The sequence below is a fragment of the Ranitomeya variabilis genome, chromosome 4 (assembly GCF_051348905.1).
Source record: "Ranitomeya variabilis isolate aRanVar5 chromosome 4, aRanVar5.hap1, whole genome shotgun sequence".
NCBI lineage: Eukaryota > Metazoa > Chordata > Amphibia > Anura > Dendrobatidae > Ranitomeya > Ranitomeya variabilis.
Genome location: NC_135235.1, coordinates 563622832 through 563643770, shown reverse-complemented (window position 1 = coordinate 563643770; position 20939 = coordinate 563622832). Strand labels below are relative to the sequence as shown.

At 43.5% G+C, this 20939-nt stretch overlaps 1 protein-coding gene and 1 long non-coding RNA gene across 2 annotated transcripts in view; both read left to right on the top strand.

Moving 5' to 3' along the window:
- The window catches only part of APCDD1L (APC down-regulated 1 like), a 79027-nt gene that overhangs the window by 43246 nt on the left and 14842 nt on the right, over window positions 1–20939 (top strand). Inside the window, exons 2-3 of the mRNA XM_077252803.1 lie at window positions 17979–18153; window positions 19619–20150. Coding sequence (XP_077108918.1) covers window positions 17979–18153; window positions 19619–20150 — 707 coding nt within the window. The remainder of the gene's footprint in view (window positions 1–17978; window positions 18154–19618; window positions 20151–20939) is intronic.
- On the top strand, window positions 3461–5693 carry LOC143765778 (uncharacterized). Its single transcript, XR_013213458.1, has 3 exons — window positions 3461–3754; window positions 4099–4172; window positions 5578–5693. It is a non-coding gene; the product is annotated as an uncharacterized LOC143765778 (long non-coding RNA).

Below are 20939 nucleotides of genomic sequence, written 5' to 3'. Positions count from 1 at the left end.
TGATGAGCACAGACCCTTGATGTACAGATTGGCCGCATATACATTAGGCATATATGAGATTGCGTTCTGGTCAGGAGTAATGATGAGCGAGTATACTCGTTACTCGAGATTTCCCGAGCATGCTTGGGAAATCTCGAGTAACGAGTATGCATGCTGATCACTAGTCAGGGGACCTGCAGCCAGTCCATATGCAGCGCCCCCACTGTCGCAGGGCCGAGGGGTACCCGGTACCGGGTCTCCTAGTCTCTGCTCTGGGGTTGTCACGGTGGCTAGACCCGGTCCGTGACCCTGCTGAGGGGCGTACAATGAAGGTGGAAGTATGGGATGACGTTATGGTGCGGTGAAGTGCCGGTCGCGGTCAATAACGAGGACACCAGGTTGCAGTCTCTTTACCTCTTTACTGAAGGCTTCAGGATCCTCAGTCCGGAATACGGTTAACCAGGCTGCGCAAGTCCGGCCGGTCCGATGGCACCTCCAGAGTTCCCTTTGCAGGTGGAAATCTGTGCCTACCTTCTAGCGCTTGTGTGTTGCGGTCCTCCCCTGCTGTGCTCACGGGATAGTCCCCACAACTGTTGTGTCTGTTTCTCGTGTTCCCTCACAACTCGATTCTGATGTTCTTCCACGTCCCCCAGATCTTATGGTTAGGACGCACCCGTATGACGGGGAGGCTCGGAGCTCTTCCGGGACTCTAGCGTCGCCCCGCTCCTGTTGTTACCCCCCTGTGTCTTCCTAGGTCAATTGGGTGAGACAGCCCGCCTATGACTGTCTTGCCGTAGGTTTGAAGTTTGGCCTGGAGCTCTATACTTCCTCGGCGTTCCGGCCACCGGTTACGCGCCTCAGTAGGATGTTGCCTCGTCTTACAGCACGACTCCTACTGGTATTCTCCTTGTTGCGTTGATCTGGTTTCTCACTCAACACAATAAACCTCACTTCTTGTCCTTTCTTGGGGTACCGCCGCTATATCGTGCAGGCGCGGTCCCGTAACGTTCTCTCTGGTTGCTAGGCCTCTGTCAGGATCCCACCCCTGACAGGGACCCCTCTGAATCTTTCCCCTACAACACCCTCTGCCACAAGGTGTTGCCTGGTTCCAACCCAGTCAGCTTTCTGATCTAACTTCCTATCCAACCCCCAGTTTTACCAGACTGTGAGGAGTGGCCTAATGCATAGTGCCCTTAGCTCCCCCTGGAGGCCAGACTGTGAAATGTATTGGTGTCTGTGATACCTGGTCAGATGAACTCATTCAGTGCCATCAGACGTACCATAGCCCCCCTTAGTGGCGGAGCAACAGTACTGCAACGACCAGGACTCTGGGGCGCTGCACATACATCTTGGTCCACTGGGTCCAGGCTCAGATCTTGTTTCATGGATATCTAAATTCGGCCTTAGGACTCATTGAGATGTCAGTTTTCTCGTAAGAGTGCTAATAGCATTTTCACGGCTCTCACCTATCAAAACCCATGGAGCTGTTCACGTGTCCAATTATTTCCTTGGACTGAGGGGTTCATGCTAAGTCATGGAGACATGGCTGATTTTGCCAATATATTCGCTTAGAATTAGCAGTTTAATTGTCCAGTCTTCATCCAGTCTGATGCCCCATTCTGCCCCCCACTTATACTTCTGATACCCCCACAGCTGCAATAACTTTATAAAAAATTTGATCTACAGAAATTAAAAGGAAAATAAAAGCAGGCCGAGTTCCTCTGGGGCCCCACGGGGCCAGGCTGAGCTGTTTTCGTTAAGTTCCGCACTGTTATGTTTTCGATTAATTCCCTGGGAAGGAAGACATTAAGCTTTGTCTGGCGATGATCTTATAACCCCGTCCTATGGATGATCGTGTTTAACATCGGGATATGAGCTCATTTTCTGCCAGTTCATTGCAAGTGAGATTTATATTTGTGTTCATTAGCTAGAACTACGCTCCATGATTTGGTATTTTATATTGCTGTTAGCGACATGACCCAGAGGGTCTCATAGCTACAAATAACTCCGGGCCCCTGCTTTCTAAGCCGGGTAGATACAAATTATTATGTATAATGTGATATCCGTTCACTAAATTCTTCCTGTTATCTCTGGAGTAGACAGATTTTAAAGGGTTGTCCAAAGTTTAAAAAAAATGGCATGGTAACTTTTTTTCAAGAACAGCGCCACCTTAGTCCACGGCTTGTTACTGGTATTGGGTCTAGATTCCATTGAGGTGAATGACGCAGAGCTGCAATACCAGACACAACCTTTGGACAGGTGTGGAGCTGTATTTAGAAGTACTAAAATAATGTATTTACGTGCGCTAAGGACTAAAGTGCATTAGACAAACGTTAGCGGTACTCGTTTACCTGTTTGGTGAAAGGAGTTCTCAAGTTGCTTTGTTTTGATTTGTGTTGGGTCAAGGATTATGTAGGGGCAAAGACTGTGATGAAAAAGGAAAAAGAAGTTTACCTCAAATACTGATTTTCTGAATTGTGACTATATCACCTCAAATACTGATTTTCCGAATTGTGACTATATCACCAGTGTAGCCCTTGTTACTTATATATAGAAAGTCATAATGCTGATTAGGCAGTTAAAAGAAAAAAAAATAAAAAATATAACAATAATAAGAAAGTACAATTGTGGTGATCGAAGAGTCCTTTAGCAGTTACTCTCTAAATATACTGTCCAAAGAAACCCCGGTGATTACTGAGCAGGTAATATCATTTGTATAGGGGGTTCCATAGGTGGTATAACGTAAGCTCAATACCTGTGATGCAAATAGTAGCATAAGTTATATATTGTCCGTGAGTCCCAAACGGTGGTGTTACAGCAAGTTACTTAGCTCAATAGATGCTGTGTTCATCCGTTGGTATCTAGGCGGCTAGTGCGAGCGCCGTCCCGGCCGGTGACGAGCGCTCGCGCGGCCTGTACTTGGGGATCCTTGCGCGATGTTCTGCAGGACCTGCGATGACGTTCAGGTCACGTGATCGTCAGTTACTTGGTGCAGTTGGGAAAACTACGGATCGCAATGGGGGCCAAAAAAACAACGTGTTTCGGAATAACGGCGGATTCCTTCATCAGGGTTGGCCCCCCCAGCCTTGGATGACTTTATATACCTGCGGTTCGTCCCTCATAGGCTAATTGAATGTGAACAGCTCCACTTTGTTGTTCAAGCCCCTTGGTTTCAATGTGTCCATCTCAAAAAGATAGCGGATAGCGATCTAAACATTTCTCAATTCATCATGAGGGATCCACACATGGAATAAAGGTAACAGGCATCAAAGTAGTTCAACGTGACTGGCGAAATGGGGACTTCATAAGACAAATGTCCCGTGAAGAAACAAAATATATTTTTGAGATGGACACATCGAAACCAAGGGGCTTGAACAACGAAGTGGAGCTGTTCGCATTCAATTAGCCTATGAGGGACGAACCGCAGGTATATAAAGTCATCCAACGCAGGGGGGCCAACCCTGATGAAGGAATCCGCCATTATTCCGAAACGCGTTGGTTTTTTGGCCCCCATTGCGATCCGTAGTTTTTCCAAGGGTACCACGTGACTGACGATCACGTGACCCGAACGTAATCGCAGGTCCTGCAGAACACCGCGCAAGGATCCTCAAGTACAGGCCGCGCGAGCGCTCGTCACCGGCCGGGACGGCGCTCGCACTAGCCGCCTGGATACCAACGGATGAACACAGCATCTATTGAGCTAAGTAACTTGCTGTAACACCACCGTTTGGCACTCACGGACAATATATAACTTATGCTACTATTTGCATCACAGGTATTGAGCTTACGTTATACCACCTATGGAACCCCCTATACAAATGATATTACCTGCTCAGTAAGCACCGGGGTTTCTTTGGACAGCATATTTAGAGACTAACTGCTAAAGGACTCTTTGATCACCACGATTGTACTTTCTTATTATTGTTATTTTTTTTTTATATTTTTTTAAAAATTTTCTTTTAACTGCCTAATCAGCGTTATGACTTTCTATATATAAGTAACAAGGGGTACACTGGTGATATAGTCACAATTTGGAAAATCAGTATCTGAGGTGTTATAGTTACAATTCGGAAAATCAGTATTTGAGGTAAACTTCTTTTTCCTTTTTCCTCATCACAGTCTTTGCCCCTACATAATCCTTGACCCAACACACATCAAAACAAAGCAACTTGAGAACTCCTTTCACCAAACAGGTAAACGAGTACCGCTAACGTTTGTCTAATGCACTTTAGTCCTTAGCGCAGGTAAATACATTATTATGGTTTTTCACAATTGTTTATTCCCTGGTGTGGTAGGGGACATTACCTGCAGCTGGTTTTACATATTTACACTAGCGCCGCTACCTCATTCATTTTCCTGTATTTAGAAGTATTTTGCCTTATTTTAAATCCTGGACTACCCCTTTAGTGGGATATAGGTCACAGTTTTATTAAAGCATGCACAGGTGATCCTACATTTTACATAGTAGGAATTTGTATATCCAGATGGAAGCTGCTCTGAAATGCTTTTCTGCCAATAGTCTCATAGGGCAATGGGGACCTACTCTTACCTTGCTGTATTACTGCAGGTGTGTATCATCATGTTCTGCAGCAGCTGTGTTGTGGATGATGAGGCTCTGTAGCAGCTGAAGTGTGTATCATGATGTTCTGCAGCAGCTGAAGTGCGTATCATGATGTTCTTCAGCAACTGAGGTGTGTATCATGATGTTCTGTAGCAACTGAGGTGTGTATCATGATGTTCTGTAGCAACTGTGGTGTATATCATGATGTTCTGCAGCAGCTGAGGTGTGTATTATAACTTTCTTCATCAGCTGATATACGTATTTTGAAGTTCTACAGCAGCCAATGTGTGTCTTATGAGGTTTTGCAGCAGCTAAGATATGTATTAGGCTGCCGTCACACTAGCAGTATTTGTTCAGTATTTTACATCAGTATTTGTAGCCAAAACCAGGAGTGGCACAAATAGAGGAAAAGTATAATAGAAACATGTCACCTCTTCTGCATTTATCACCCACTCCTGGTTTTGGCTTACAGATACTGATGTAAAATACTGAACAAATACTGCTAGTGTGACGGCAGCCTTATGTTGTGCTGCAGTAATTAAGGTGTGCATCATGAGGTTCTGCAACAGTTAAGGTGTGTAATATGAGGTTATGCCACAACAGAGTTGTGTATAATGTGTATAATGATCTTCGGTAGCAGCTGAGGTGGGTATTGAGGTTCTGCAGCAGCAGAGGTGTATATTATGGTGACCTGCGGCAGCTGATAAGTGTTTTATGATGCTCTGCAGCAGCTGAGAAATGTACTAAGTTGTGCTGCAGCATTTAATGTATGCTCTGCAATAGAGCTGTGCATTATGAAGTTCTGCAGCAGCTAAGGTGAGTTTTATGATCTTCTGCAGCCGGTGTGTATTATGAGTTTTCTGCATCTGTTGTGGTATTATGAGGTTCTGCAGCAGAGATATGTATTAAGATGTGCGGCAGCAATCCAGTTGGCTATTATCATGTTCTGCAGCAGCTGATGGTAAAGTGGTGAAATATCACAATGTCGTGTTCAGCTCTAGTTCTTTCATATGAGGCGCCCATTACTCACATTACAGTGTCCAGCTGGATGGCGGGCGGTGAACCAGCCTCATGTGTTCTCTATCAAACTGATCCCGATTCCCAATATCATAAAGGACGGAAGATCTGGAGCAGCCGTGACCTCATTGTCCAGCAACAGAAAGGAAATGCCATAAGGATTAGGTACAATAAAGTAGATTTACTCAAGGGCAGAACGTGCTTGGGAAATAAAGGTTCTTCTTTCTGTCTGCAGATTTATACGTGTATAGTATAAGTCGGATCATATGTGTCCTAATGGAACATGTAGTCTTCTACAGTATTCACAGAGTACAATAGAATTCTGATCACCTCCAGTGCTCAGGGCTTGGTGGGAGTTGTATATGTATATATATATATATATATATATATATATATATATATATATATATATATATATATATATATATATATATTAGAATTGTTGTAGAAAGGTAAGAAGGGTCCAGCATCCGCAGGTAGAATTAATATAAAAGTAATATTTTATTCGGAATTGGTTTAAAAAGATAAATAGATTAAGGCAATAGTAGCATGGGGACACCAGGTCTATGTGTTTCAAGTCCAACAATGGCTCTACTATTGGCTTTTTTTCTCTTTAAACTTATTCCAAATAAAATGTGCGTTTTACATGCATCATACCTTCACATCTTTCTACAGCTGCTTGCCCAGGAGCCGGCCTGGAGTTGTCCGTGCACCGTACCCAGAAACAAACAGCAGTTTGGATCACTGATGACAATTCCTTTTTTATTTGCATAATAGAATTTTATTCTCCAAATTTTGTGTGGCGTGTTAGTGGTTGTAGTGCTAAATGTAAAGTATAATGGCCAATAATATTATGGCTGTGTGTAGCGTGGCGAGGGGCAGTAGCCACGAGCGAGGCACTCGTCTTCAGTGCCCGCCACCTTACAGGAAGGTGGGGGTCCTGGTTGGGTGTGCAGACTTGTACTGTGACGACATTACACCAGTGCAGACCACATGTAGCCGGTGTTGTGGGCTCGCCAGGACCAGATGTTTCACAGTTCAATGATGGAGATCACCTTTCCCAAATAACTCTTTACTGAGCGGAGTTTGTAAGGGTTATATTCAAGAGATAGCGGGTACAAAGTCTTATGGAGGTGTGTAATAATGCTTCATATATTACACTCAGTATTCTTCCTCTGCAGTATACTCCGTGGCTTACAAAACACAGTTTGTCCCTGCTTCGCCACAACCCAGCTTTAACGCTACAATCCTAATCAGCATGTCTCCTTACTTGCTCTGCGGTTCCATATCCTATTTCTTCCACTGCTGGCACCCTGAATCTACCACTCAGGACCCTTCACTAGTTCCTGTAGCTCAGTCCTGCTAAGGCCTGTTACCTTCTGCGTTAGAAGCTCAAGGTGTCGTGGCTAAGCGTTCTCTCCTAGGATCCATCTCCAGAAGACCACTCTGTCCCTTTCTGTCACATTTTCTTCAGGATTGCATTATCCCTTCATCTTAGTCTCCTCTCACAGTGAGTCACCCTTTTTGCAACTTTTTTCATGTTGCACTCCAAACTCTAACTCTCCAACAGGAAACTGTCACTCTTTCCTAACACTAAACACTGCCCCTGTGGGCTAGTCTCAAACCTTAACTGTATCAACTATCAACATCACTTATCCTATACATTACACTACCTATCTTATAACACTAAGCGTTACATTGCATACTACATTACTATACACTATAACCAGTGGGACCAAGTTACACCCATCTACTGTTTGAAGAAGTGTGGCCAGAAGTGGTCGTCATGGAAGAATATATTACCTTCCACATTCCATTCCTTCCACAATGAAATGAGGCCAAGAGAATAAACTATGCACAAAAACATGCTGTACAAACTGGGGTACAGAAAAATAGCACCAGACTGTTGTGTCAAAAAATAGAATATTTGTCTGTAACAGGTAGTTTGTCGATGAAGGGCTGGAGAGTGGTATAATAATGAGTGTCTGCAGGCAGCAATGAAGCATGGTGGAGGATTCTGCCAAGTATGAGGCTGCATTCCAGCAAATGAAGTTGGAGATTTTACCAGGAATAAATGTGTCCTTAATGTTGAGAAATACAAACAGATATGTAACCATCGTGCAATACCATGAGGGAGGCATCTGTTTTGTTCCACATTTATTCTACTGCTGGACAATGACCCCACAGATACTGCCAATGTCATTAAGAACTATCCAACGCACTAAGGAGAACAAGGCGTACTTTAAGTGATTATTTGGCCCTCACAGATCTCGGACCTCAACATCATCGAGTCTATCTGGGATTACATGAAGAGACAGAAGGATTTACACAAGTCTACACTTACAGAAGGTCTGTGGTTAGTTCTCCAAGATGTTTCGAACCACCTTCTAAAACTGTGTGCAAGTGTATCTAGATAAATTGATGCAGTTTTGAAGGCAAAGGGCAGTCACTCCAAATATTGAATATTTCTTTTGTTCATTCACTTTGTATTTTATTAATGGATGCAAATAAACAATTAATACTTCCATTTTTAAAGTACTTTCACTTTATAGATTTTTTTGCACACCTGCCTAAAATATTTGCACAGTATTGTATATAAAACTGTAGCTACGATTTCTAAAATGAGAAATATCTGTGATGATCTGGGTATAAGGTGTCAGAATGACATATACTGTGCTGTAAGCCATTGCTTGTCTGTTTTCCTGCCTGCTAATTATTAATGGCCAGCATTGGAAACATCTGTACATCTGAAACATATGATGTACGTGCCAAAGCACGGGTCACTACTGACAGTGACTGTAAAGTGTAAGATCCCGTGTCCCTCTAAGTGACCCCACTCCTTACCGTCTACCGAAGAAACAAAACACATGCACAATCTGTTTTTTATCCAGCCCAGACAAGGGAACCGCATGTGAGGATAATCAGCAAAGCTATGAATTGACTCAGATGATAAGTCCAGAAATAAAGTGATAGCGAACATGTGAAGGGCAACTCCAGATAAAGCTGAAACTCCAAACCCTTATCTGTAACCCGACTCAATGCGGTTCCTTTTTTAAAGCGACAATGCCCTTTATTTATAACAAGTGACTATTTCCCGTTGACATTTATAATTTTGACTTTTTAGAAAAGTCTAAAGCCCCTATACACAGATAGCTGTCCACTATCAATCATCTGGCTTACAACTTTCTCCCAACTCGTCCATACCCAGGAGTGCTTGGCTCATCAATCAGGAGAGAGTCGAGAGACATCAATGCATTTTAGACTGTCGGCCAATCCTACCCATATCGGCAGATTTGGACAGTTGTAGCTATTGTGTATGGGGGCCTTAATAAAGACCTTCCGCTAAATGTTTATTGTTGAACTGGACACATGATGTAATAGTGGCTGCAAAAAAAATTGTTTTTGTATTTTTAAATTTCACTTCCCCATTGCAGAGATATTAGCAATCAAAGTATTTGGCACCTAAACAGTTAATGCTTTTAAAGTCCAAGTGGTCATTACCAGAGAGATTTCACTAGGGGCGTGTACTTCATCCTCTTTTTGATACTGACCAATCATAACGTTCCCCATACTGATTTCCAGAGATAAAACATGAAAGCTGACATTAATTACACTCAGCTCTACTGTGCTCCACTACATTTCTTCACTCTGCAGTGAAGAGCGCAGATTGTTTTTCAATAGATGACTCACATTGAGACTGTACAAAGCTATAGTGGGGCGTATTATTATTTCCCCAATGTGTTGCTGCCTGGTTATGATTGGTCAGCCTCAGAAGGCAGAGGAAGTACACTCCCCCACTGAAATCTCTCTGGTAATGTCCGTTTGGACTTTTAAAAAAATGTACTGTTTAGGTGCCAAATACTTTGATTATTAATATCTCCGCAACTGAGAGGCAAATAAAAAAAACAAAAAACGTTTTATTCCACTCTGCATTCAGTATTACATTGTGTGTCCAGTTCAACATGAAAATTTGGTGAAAGGTCCTCTTTAACGTCGAATGTCACTAGTATTAATCCATGAGTGGTTTATGGGCTAAGAGAAAGTCTATGACTCGGACACCATGTGCTTGGTTATCCATACTCCCTATTAGAAAGCAGAAGGACACAGGACTCAGTTTTGCCCCTTTTTTTTAGCAATTATTTGGAGTCTCTGTGCCCTGACTACAACCATTCAAAACTACTGACATGTAAAAGTTTTATAAAATGACGGTTACACTAAAAGTTTATGAGAATAATCTACAATATTGGACACAGACCATGAACAAGAATGGTGTCATTTCTGGAATAAAAGCAGACCTTCCTTTTTCAGAAAGTAATGGTATATCACTAGTGTATAACATCACTGTCTTATAGTTGGTGGTCCAACTGTAAAACTCTAACGTCTGTGATAAAGTGACTCAATGCCTTACTTTGGATGCATCAGTGTGCATGGCTTAGTTGTCATGTAGTCCAAGCTGAAGGGCCTCATATCAAAAAGTGTAATTGCTTCCCATATAACCCATAAATCTGGTTTAATCCAAAACCACTTTTATAATATTGTAGTGAATTGAAGGGATTTACAAAGACAGTGGAACAGCGATGGGAACCATATTTACCCCAACCTATACCTAAACAGTGAAACCATAAAATTGAATAAACTAAATCAAAACACAGTCTTAAAACAAATCCTCATGATAGGCACTAAGGCACGTAGTCTAACTCTGGGAAAGTTGAGCCATGGCTAAATAATAAAAACCTGAACTCCATTTGATTTTCTTTGGACGACTATTAAAAAAAAGTGAGCGATATCCTGTTAATACATAACACAGCACAAACAGCGCCAAATAGTTGTCTCCTGCATGGAGATCTCTATCATATTAAACACTAGAGGACATTTACAGCCAATTTTTAAGCTAAGGAAATAATAGAATAGACAAGAACAGATTACAGAACAAGTAAGAGATTTGTTCCTGTTTTCATTGAACTGAGCAGGGACTTAGTTCAGTCTCTAAAAGTTTTGGACCTGTAATATATTTACATATTGTTACACAAAACGTGTTGCTGCTGCTATTAAAAGGTGGAATTATATTGATGAAAAATTAGTATCACAGAAAATTCTGTCTTTACGTTGTCTTCTTTAAAGGGTATTCCTATATCCACAGAATATGCCATAAATATTTCATAGATATTTGGGAATGTTCTGAACTTCCATAGAAGTGAATAGAGAGACATCCATGCATTTCCAGCAGCATGAGATGGGGCCCATTCTCAAGATCACAGAGGTGAGATTGACATCTACAGTGGCTTGCAAAAGTATTCACACACCCTACTTGGCATTTTTCGTGTTTTGCTACCTCACAACCTGGAATTTCAGGTTTTTTTTCAGTTTGCATCAGTTCATGTAAAGAACATGTCTACAACTGTGAACATTTGATTTTCTTTTTATTGTGAAGCAAACGACAAATAGGACAAAAATACTGAAAACTTCAGTGTGCATAACTATTCACTCCCCTAAAGTCAGTACTTTGTAGAGCCTCCTTTTTCCGCAATTACAGCTGCAAGTCACTTTGGATAAATCTCTGAGCTTTCCACTGGGATATTTGCCCATTTATCAAGTCAAAACTGCTCCAGGTCCCTCCAGTTAGATGATTTCCTCTGCTGAACAACAATCTTTAAGCCTGACCACAGATTCTCAGTTGGATTAAGGTCTGGGCTTTAACTAGGTCACTCCAAAACATTTACACGTTTTCCCTTAAACCATTTGAGTGTTGTCTTAGCAGTATACCTTGGGTCAGTCTTGTTGGAAGATGAACCTCCAGCCCAGTCTTAAATCACCGAGAGACTGAAAAAAGGGTTTTGCTTAAGAATATCCCTGTATTTTGCACCATCCATTTTCCCCTCAACTCAGACCATTTTCCCTGTCCCTGAAAAACATCCCCACAGCATGATGCTGAAACCACCATTTTTCATTGTGGGGGTAGTGTTCTTGAGGCGATGAGCTGTGTTGGTTTCGCACTAGACATAGCGTTTACCTTTGTGGCCAAAAAAAAGGAATTTTGGCTTCATTTGACCACACCACCATCCTTCAAACATTTGGGGAGTCTCCCACGTCTTTTGGCAAATTCAAAATGAGCCTTACAATTTTTGCGTGTAAGTAAATTCTTTCTTTATCCCACTCTTTCATAAAGGTTACCATGATGGAGTGTAAGGCTTATAGTGGTTGTATGGACAGATACTCCTGCCTCTGCTTGGGAACTCTGCAGCTCCTTCAGGGTCACCTTTGGTCTTTTTGCTGCCTCTCTGATTAATGCCCTCCTTGACTGGGTAGAGAGTTTTGGTGGGTGAAGCTCTTTTAGCAGATTTGTAGTAGCACCATGTTCTTTCCATTTGATGATAATAGATTTGATGTTGCTTCGGGAGATCAAAGATTGGGATTTTTTTTATAACTCAACCCTGACTTGTGTTTCTCAACAACTTTGTCCCTAACTTGATTACAGATCTTCTTGGTCTTCATGGTGGTGTTAGGTTAGTGGTGCCTCATTTTTTAATGGTGTTACAGCCTCTGTGGCCTTTCAGAAAAGGTGTGTATATACTGACAGACCATGCGACACTTAGATTGCACACAGGTGGACTTTCTGTCACTAATCATATCACTTATGAAGGGAATTGCTTGCTCCAGAAATTTTTAGAGGCTTCATCGCAAAAGGAGTAAATATAATTAGGGTTACATTAAGGGGTAAATTAATTTATGCCTATATTTTTCTCACTTCACCAACTTAAGACTATTTAGTGCTGATGCATCACACACAAATTGTATTACAAAAATATTTACACACCGGTTATTAACCCCTTAACGACCGCCGATACGCCTTTTAACGGCGGCCGCTAAGGGTACTTAAACCACAGCGCCGTTAATTAACGGCGCTGTGGAAAAAGTGAATAGCGCCCCCCAGAGTCGGATTTTCTCTGGGGTCTCGGTTACCGGGGGTAGCCGAGACCCCAGAGAACATGATTCGGGTTTTTTTTACCGACCCCCGAGTTGCGATCGCCGGTAATTAACCGTTTACCGGCGGTCGCAAAACCCCCCCCCAAAAACGCGATTTCCCATTTAATTTCTCTGTCCTCCAATGTGATCGCACATCAGAGGACAGAGAAATGGGGTCCCCGATCGCCCCCCGATACTCACCTGTCTCCCTCGGTGCTCCTCATAGCTCCCGATGGGCGCCGCCATCTTCTTCCGGCAAAAAAATGGCTGGCGCATGCGCAGTGCGCCTGCCGGCCGGCACCCGGGAGATCTTTGGGGTCTCGGCTGCTGGGGGTAGCCGAGACCCCAAAGAACATGATCGGGGTCGGTTTTTACCGACCCCTGTTTTGCGATCGCCGGCAATTAACTGTTTACCGGCGACCGCAAAAAAAAAAAAAAAAAAGCGATGTGTAATTCTCTGTCCTCTGATGTGATCGCACATCAGAGGACAGAGAAATAGGGGGATTCGGGGACCCTGTTATACTTACCGGTGTCCCTGGGTCCTCCTGCGTCCTCTCCTGCCAGCCGGCTTCTTCCTATGGAAAGAAAATGGCGAGCGCATGCGCAGTGCGCCCGCTCTCTGCTGCCATCTGCCGGCCGGAAGGACAGAGGAGTTGGGGCTAAAATCAGGGCTAGGGTTAGGGCTAAATTTAGGGTTGGGGCTAAATTTAGGGTTAGGGCTGGGGCTAAATTTAGGGTTAGGGCTAGGGTTAGGGTTGGGGCTAAAGTTAGGGCTAGAGTTAGAGTTGGGGCTAAAGTTAGGACTAGGGTTGCGGCTAAAGTTAGGGTTAGAGTTGGGATTAGGGTTTGGATTAGGGTTGGCATTAGGGTTACGTTTGGGATTAGGGTTAGGTTTGGGATTAGGGTTAAGGTTAGGGTTGGGATTAGGGGTGTATTGGGATTAGGGTTAGGTTTGAGGTTAGGGTTGAGATTAGGATTAGGGGTGTGTTGGATTTAGGGTTCTGATTAGGGTTATGGTTGTTTTGGGGTTAGGGTTGCGATTATCCTTAGGGTTGTGATTAGGATTATGGATCGGGTTGGCATTAGGGTTAGGCCTCTTTCACACTTCAGTCTTTTGGCGTCAGTCTGAAACCGCCATTTTCGTCAAATAGCAGATCCGCCATTTTTTTTTGGCGGATCCGCTATTTTCCCATAGACATGCATTAGCGACGGATTGTGGCGGATGGTCGTCCGTTCCATCCGCCATGCGACGGATCCGTCGAGATTTGGCGGACGTCATCTAGACATTGACGGCCATTGTAACGTTTTTTGTCTGCGCCGAAATTGCGGTTCGCGACGGATCCGTCGCGTTCGTCATTCCATAGAATGGCCGCCTATGGGCGACGGATCCGTCGTTACCGTCATTTCGGCGGATCCGTCGCCCCAATCCGCTTTTTCAATTGCGCATGCTCCAAAAAGTAGATACTTTTCCCAGACAACCCCCAAGAAACGGATCCGTCAAAAAAACGGATCCGTTAGAACCGTTTTCTCAACAATTGTGACGGATCCGTCGATCCGTCACTATGTCGGAGCTGACTGACGCCAAACAACTGAAGTGTGAAAGAAGCCTTAGGGGTGTGTTGGGGTTAGGGTTGGAGTTAGATTTGGGGGGTTTCCACTGTTTAGGTACATCAGGGGGTCTCTAAACGCCACAGCCAATTTTGCGCTCAAAAAGTCAAATGGTGCTCCCTCCCTTCCGAGCTCTGCCGTGCACCCAAACAGTGGTTTACCCCCACATATGGGGCATCAGAGTACTCGGGATAAATTGGACAACAACTTTTGGGGTCCAATTTCTCCTGTTACCCTTGTGAAAATAAAAACTTGGGGGCTAAAAAATCTTTTTTGTGGGAAAAAAAAAATTTTTTTATTTTCACGACTCTGAATGCCCAAGTGCTTCACAGACGTTTATAATGCAAAGTTCTCATCACACATCTAGATAAGTTCCTTGGGGGCTCTAGTTTCCAAAATGGGGTCACTTGTGGGGGGTTTCTACTGTTTAGGTACATCAGGGTCTCTGCAAACGCAACATAATGCCCGCAGACCATTCTATCAAAGTCTGCATTCCAAAACGGCGCTCCTTCCCTTCCGAGCTCTGCCATGCGCCCAAACAGTGGTTTACCCCAACATATGGGGTATCAGCGTACTCAGCATAAATTGCACAATAAATTTTGGGGTCCAATTTCTCCTGTTACCCTTGAGAAAATAAAAAATTGCAGGCTAAAAAATCATTTTTGAGGAAAAAAAAAAGGATTTTTTATTTTCACGGCTCTATGCGCCCAAACAGTGGTTTACCCCAACATATGGGGTATCAGCGTACTCAGGAGAAATTGTACAACAACTTTTGTGGTCTAATTTCTCCTGTTACCCTTGTGAAAATAAGAATTTGTGGGCGAAAAGATCATTTTTGTGTAAACAAATGCGATTTTTTATTTTCACGGCTCTACGTTATAAACTTCTGAGAAGCACCTGGGGGTTTAAAGTGCTCACCACACATCTAGATAAGTTCCTTAAGGGGTCTAGTTTCCAAAATGGTGTTACTTGTGGGGGGTTTCCACTGTTTAGGCACATCAGGGGCTCTCTAAACGTGACATGGCATCCGATCTCAATTCCAGCCAATTCTGCATTGAAAAAGTCAAACGGCGCTCCTTCTCTTCCAAGCTCTACGGTGCGCCCAAACAGTGGTTTACCCCCACATATGGGGTATCGGCGTATTCAGGAGAAATTGCACAACATCATTTATGGTTAAATTTCTGTTTTTACACTTGTGAAAATAAAAAAAATGGTTCTGAAGTAAAATGTATGCAAAAAAAAGTTAAATGTTCCGTTGGCCTGGTCATAGTACCAAATTGGCTCTGTCACTGAGGGGTTAAGTAACAAAACAGGTAAAAAGCTAAGGGGGTGACTACTTTCACAAACCACTGTATAAGACATTTATGGTGTTGCCTCTGAATAAGGGCTTTCGAGTCACATATGAATGAAGTTGATCATGGGAATAGACAGCAACTTTTGGAAATACTTTATCATAGTTCTGTTTGCTTGCAGTAAAGCAAGTTATATATATTTTTTTTATAGTAAACTGACTGTCAAGAAGACGTTAAAGGAAGTCGGGTATGCTGGAAGTATAGTCTTTAACCAATACGTTGTGAATATACTTTGCTATATATATATAATTGTGATGTGAAGGCCGAGGCCAATTTCGCGACCCTGTGAGTGGGGTTGGAATAAAGGTCTGTGTTATGTTGTGATGTTCTAGCTGTGGTGTGATAAGGCACCCTGTACTCCTGGAGATTCAGGAAGGATTAGAGTATCTCCGTGTGGTTTAACAGGGTGCCATCCTGTCTCACAGCCTCCAGACAACTGTAGCTGCCATATGCTGCCCAGGACACAGAGCAGTGAGGACGGTCAGACGGACGTGATTCACCGTCTCAGACCATGAGGAAGAATAATGGATGGTTTTGGACATTGTTCTAAAAACACAGATCTTGTTACAGATGACGTCTGACGATGAATTATTGCACGTATCTCATTCGCGCTCTTTATGGAAATGTCTATACAATAAAAACAAAATAGTGCAGAAAAAGCAGTTCCCCAATATGGAAGTTATTACAATAATAACTCGAGCAAAGTTATAAAATGCAGCTGATAACGTCCTGATGGGTCAGTATGACAAATCCTTGTAAGGTTATTATTAACAGTCCTGATTGACGATGGAGCGGTTTCTATTGATACTCTTTGTAATGGAATAAGCCATTTTCTGAGACTCAAATTCAGTAGGAGCCACCGTTTGCACTTTAAGATATTCTGTCACCCAATCTGAGAGGAGCATCTCATTGGGGCTGTTACCCTGATTCCAGCGATGTGTCACTTACTGAGCTACTTACTGTCATTTTGATGAAATCCCCGTTTTCTTCTTTGTAGATGCAGCAGTTTTCGGAATGCTGCACCCACACCACTGATTGGCAGCATTCTGTGTACACTGAGCATAGGCAGAAAGCTGCCAATCAGTTGGCAGTGTGGAGTTATACAGAGCTGGCAGCAGGTTTACTAGTTCTCTAGTGATAATCTCCTGCTGATAAAACAGTGATTTTATTAAAACTACACTAAGTAGCCCAGTAAGTGACACATCACTGGAATCAGGGTCTCTCTCTACTTTATGCTGCTCTCAGATTAGGTGGCAAAAACTGGTAACAGGTTCCCTTTAAAGACGTCCTCTCGGCTCTCCTGAACCATCTGCCTTCTTTGTAAAATAAAAAAAAAATAAAAAGATTTGTAGAAAGATTTTTAGCAGTTTTTGAGAGTGAATGACTAGTGCGGAGAAAAAAAGTGGCTCATAAATTAGGAAAGAAGCCTTTCTCTATACTAATACATTTTATAACAGTTCTTATCTTCACTTGTACTGATGATGTATGAAAATATATATTAATAACCAGTGGGCCCAAAGCAAAAATTCCATTGGGACCCCCAATCATTTCAAGTCTTTAAAAGTATTCCACGGCCCGGGTGTGATTGCAACCTCTGCACCTATTATAGTTACGCCCTGGATGAAAACTATAGTTTATGTTTAAACATGTCTGAAAATGTCATTTACACATACAACACAATGATTAAAAGAATATTCTGATTATAAGAAGTTATCACCTATCCACAGTCTACTCTATTGCTAAATTAGTGGGGGTCTGACCACTGGGACCTCTGAGACTGCAAATCGCTGTACTCCACGATCTCCATCAGTCCCATAGACTTTAAATAATAATAATCTTTATATAGCGCTAACATATTCCGCAGCGCTTTACAGTTTTGCACACATTATCATCGCTGACACCGATGGGGCTCACAATCTAAATTCCCTATCAGAACCCGGAGGAAACCCACGCAAACACGGAGAGAAAATACAAACTCCTTGCAGATGTTGTCCAAGGTGGGATTAGTACCCAGGACCCCAGCGCTGCAAGGCTGCAGTGCTAACCACTGAGCCACCGTGCTGCCCTGGACCTGAAATGCATCGCTGCTCTATTCATATAGGTTATACAGGACCTTTATTATGGGAATCGGTGGGGGTAAGGGTACAGGAATGGGGGGGGGGGGGGTCCCACAAGTGAGATCCACTTCAATATGTCCACAATTGAAATCTACTTCAATTTGTCCTTATAATCTGAACCACATAACTTTTGCCATGTGATTACCGTATTTCTTATTTTTATGTAGGGAGTGCAGCAAATAGTATTTACATGGGACTGCACAATGTTTTACATACAGCAAATGTTTATCCTGAAGCTCAAATATTACCAAAGTGACAATTTCAGCTCTGCTACAACTGTATATAAAGTAGTCATGTGATTTATACCATGTAATAACCGCAGCAGATTATATTTCCTTCCTCACCAATGATATGACACGCATTATTATATGTTATTTTCAGCCCTGGTCTATGGAGATAAACTATGGGATGTGCCAATTCCTTCTGATCAGTTCCCTGGTCCTGGAAAACTAACCTGGGAGCCAGAATGTCAGTACCAACTGCGCCATCTACAGGACGGGGCCCGTATTTCTTCTGTCTTACCGCCTAACATAGAAGGTCATTGGATTTCCACAGGGTAAGTGAACTGTATGAGGAAAGCCTATCCCTAGAAATGATTTTCTTAGAGGTTGCCCCTTCTCACACATGTATGTCATATGCTGTAAAAGAGTGACAGATGTGGGTCCAACCACTGGAGAAAAGAGTACCTTCAAGAGCTGACGTCAGTGGAGAGGTGGCCATGCATGCACGGCTCCTTCATTCCATGGTATCAGATCTCTAAAAATTTCCACTCTGGCGCACTTGGCAATTTTGTCGTTGCCATCTTTCCATTCCAGACCTCAAAAAACAGGCCACATTGTTGAAATAGCTGGGACGCCCCATGGGGTACTCGGTACCGGTGCTAGTTAAAGGGGAGGTCACAGTGGCAGTGACCTGGTCCGTGGCCTTGGGCGTCCAGTTAAAGGGGATGTGAATGAAAGTGGAAAATAAAGTAAATTGAGGAAACGTTCGTGACGCCACCTGTGGTAGTTGGCAATGGAGATGTTAGCCGACGCTGCTGTGCAGTCCTCTGGGGCAGATGATAATGCAGCTGAGTTGTTAAAGCTCTCCACAGGTAGAGTTTGGTCCCCAGGGATGTGATGCTGGAAAGAAATGGAAGGACACAGCATATTGCAGTTTTCACAGTTTTACTTACAGTTCGGGCCCCCAGCCGAGGTGCTGTGTCCTCGGGGTGTGAAGCCCAGGAAACTCTCCGGCAAGTTGGGCACCTGTCCAGAACTCCCCTTTTGTATGCCTCTCCTGGCCGTCTTTCTGCGCTGGCTACCTCCTCTCCTACCACTCAGTGTCCCAAGCCAGTGAACGCAGGTCTTGTAGGGCGACGAACTCTCTGTCCCCTGGACCGTCTGTATTCACCTTTTCGGCGAATAGGTGCAAGTTTGGCTGCTGCACCTACAGTCACAGCAGCCTCCGGATTGCTAGCTGGAGCCTGAAGCTGTCCCACTAGTTCAGGGGCCGATCCCCTACTGCGGCCTGGTTCCTCCACTTCTGCATACGGGCCGCAAGGGTGGCCCCTGCACTTCCCGGGTCCCTGGAACCCCTTCTAGCTCCCTGGAAGCTTCTTGCTTTCCTTCTCCCTTTAGCCTGTCTCCCTTTAGCCTGTCTTACACCTCTGGCTTATATGCAGTACCTCGGTGGCATCTGGACCTTCAGGGGCGCCACATAGCCAGAGATGAGAATAAAACTTTAGGTTTTGGTTTGAAACTCAAATTTTCGTATATTTTATTACAGCATTTGTAGAGGGTCTACCAACTATTTAGGACCCTCATCAATTAGTTGAAGTTTCTCTCCCTTTGGAAGACCCAAGTGGTCTATCAATTTCATTTAAAAGAATTGTGCAATAGTTTATTCCACCTGTACAAATTCTGTGGGGATAGTGTAGAATTGTGAATGCAGCTCTGGAGCACAAACATTCTTCAATTGTTGATCAGTACAAAATTGGAAGTTTAACATAATATTAATTACACTTTTATCTTCTCTACTAGATGTGAAGTTCGACCAGGACCAGAGTTCCTTACAAGATCCTACACTTTTTACCCCAACCGGCTGTTCAAGGCCCTTCAGTTTTATTACTCGGACCCTCACTGCCAAAGACCCCTTTATTCTCTTGTGATCAAGGGTAAAATGCGCCTTCGCCAGGCCTCATGGATAACTAGGGGGGCCACGGAGGCAGATTATAGTTTGCATAAAGTTGGGATTGTATTCTACACCCAGGAGGCCATGAGTAATATCAGAGCCCAGATGAACAGGACCTGTGTGGGTTTTGTATCTACTGGGAGAAGTTTAGCTCCAGGAAGAATATACGAGCTCCTCAGTGCCAAGGCTGATAGAGACTGCACAGCTGCACTCAACTTTACCATGCATGAGCTCAGCCTGGTGAGACTGGAGAAACAGTACATCTCCCAGGAGAGGGGAGGACTGGTGGAGAAACTCTTCCTGGGAGATATCCACACAGAGACATCAGAGAGGATCCATTACAGACCTAATGGATACCAGCAGCCCTTGCAGAGTGCCCTGGTGAGTATCACCTACCCAAAAATTTCAGTAACGTTTGTACCTACTCTAAGGAAATTACATGCCCCTCAAAAAACATGGTCAAATCTACAGGTTGCATTTACCTCAATTGATGATATATTAAAAGGCAATCGTCCTCATTATACATTCACTTTTAGACACAGCCTGAATTATGCTCCAGAGCTTTTTTCATAGTTCTGTTAGTTGTTATTGACAACAGTGTACAAATCTGTCATAAATAACACCCTTAACAGATGTTCCTTCTAAATCAGATTACTATAGAGAACTGTTATGACCCCAGTGGACAGGGTCTCAGAGGAACGTGTAAGTCTGCAAGATACAAAAATCCAGCTCATAGGGCTGTGGTAACTGGGTTGACCAAATAGCTACTCCTAACGCCAACACTAGAAGTAGCCGGGGATCATGCCTACGGTGATCGCTAGATGACTCGCGCCAGCCGGAGAATCTAACTACCCCTAGGAGAAGAAAACAAAGACCTCTCTTGCCTCCAGAGAAAGGGACCCCAAAGCAAGATACAAGCCCCCCACAAATAATAACGGTGAGGTAAGAGGAAATGACAAACACAGAAATGAACCAGGTTCAGCAAAGAGAGGCCAGCTTACTAATAGCAGAATATAGCAAGATAACTTATCTGGTCAACAAAAACCCTATAAAAATCCACGCTGGAGATTCAAGAACCCCCGAACCGTCTAACGGTCCGGGGGGAGAACACCAGCCCCCTAGAGCTTCCAGCAAAGGTCAGGATACAGATAGGAACAAGCTGGACAAAAA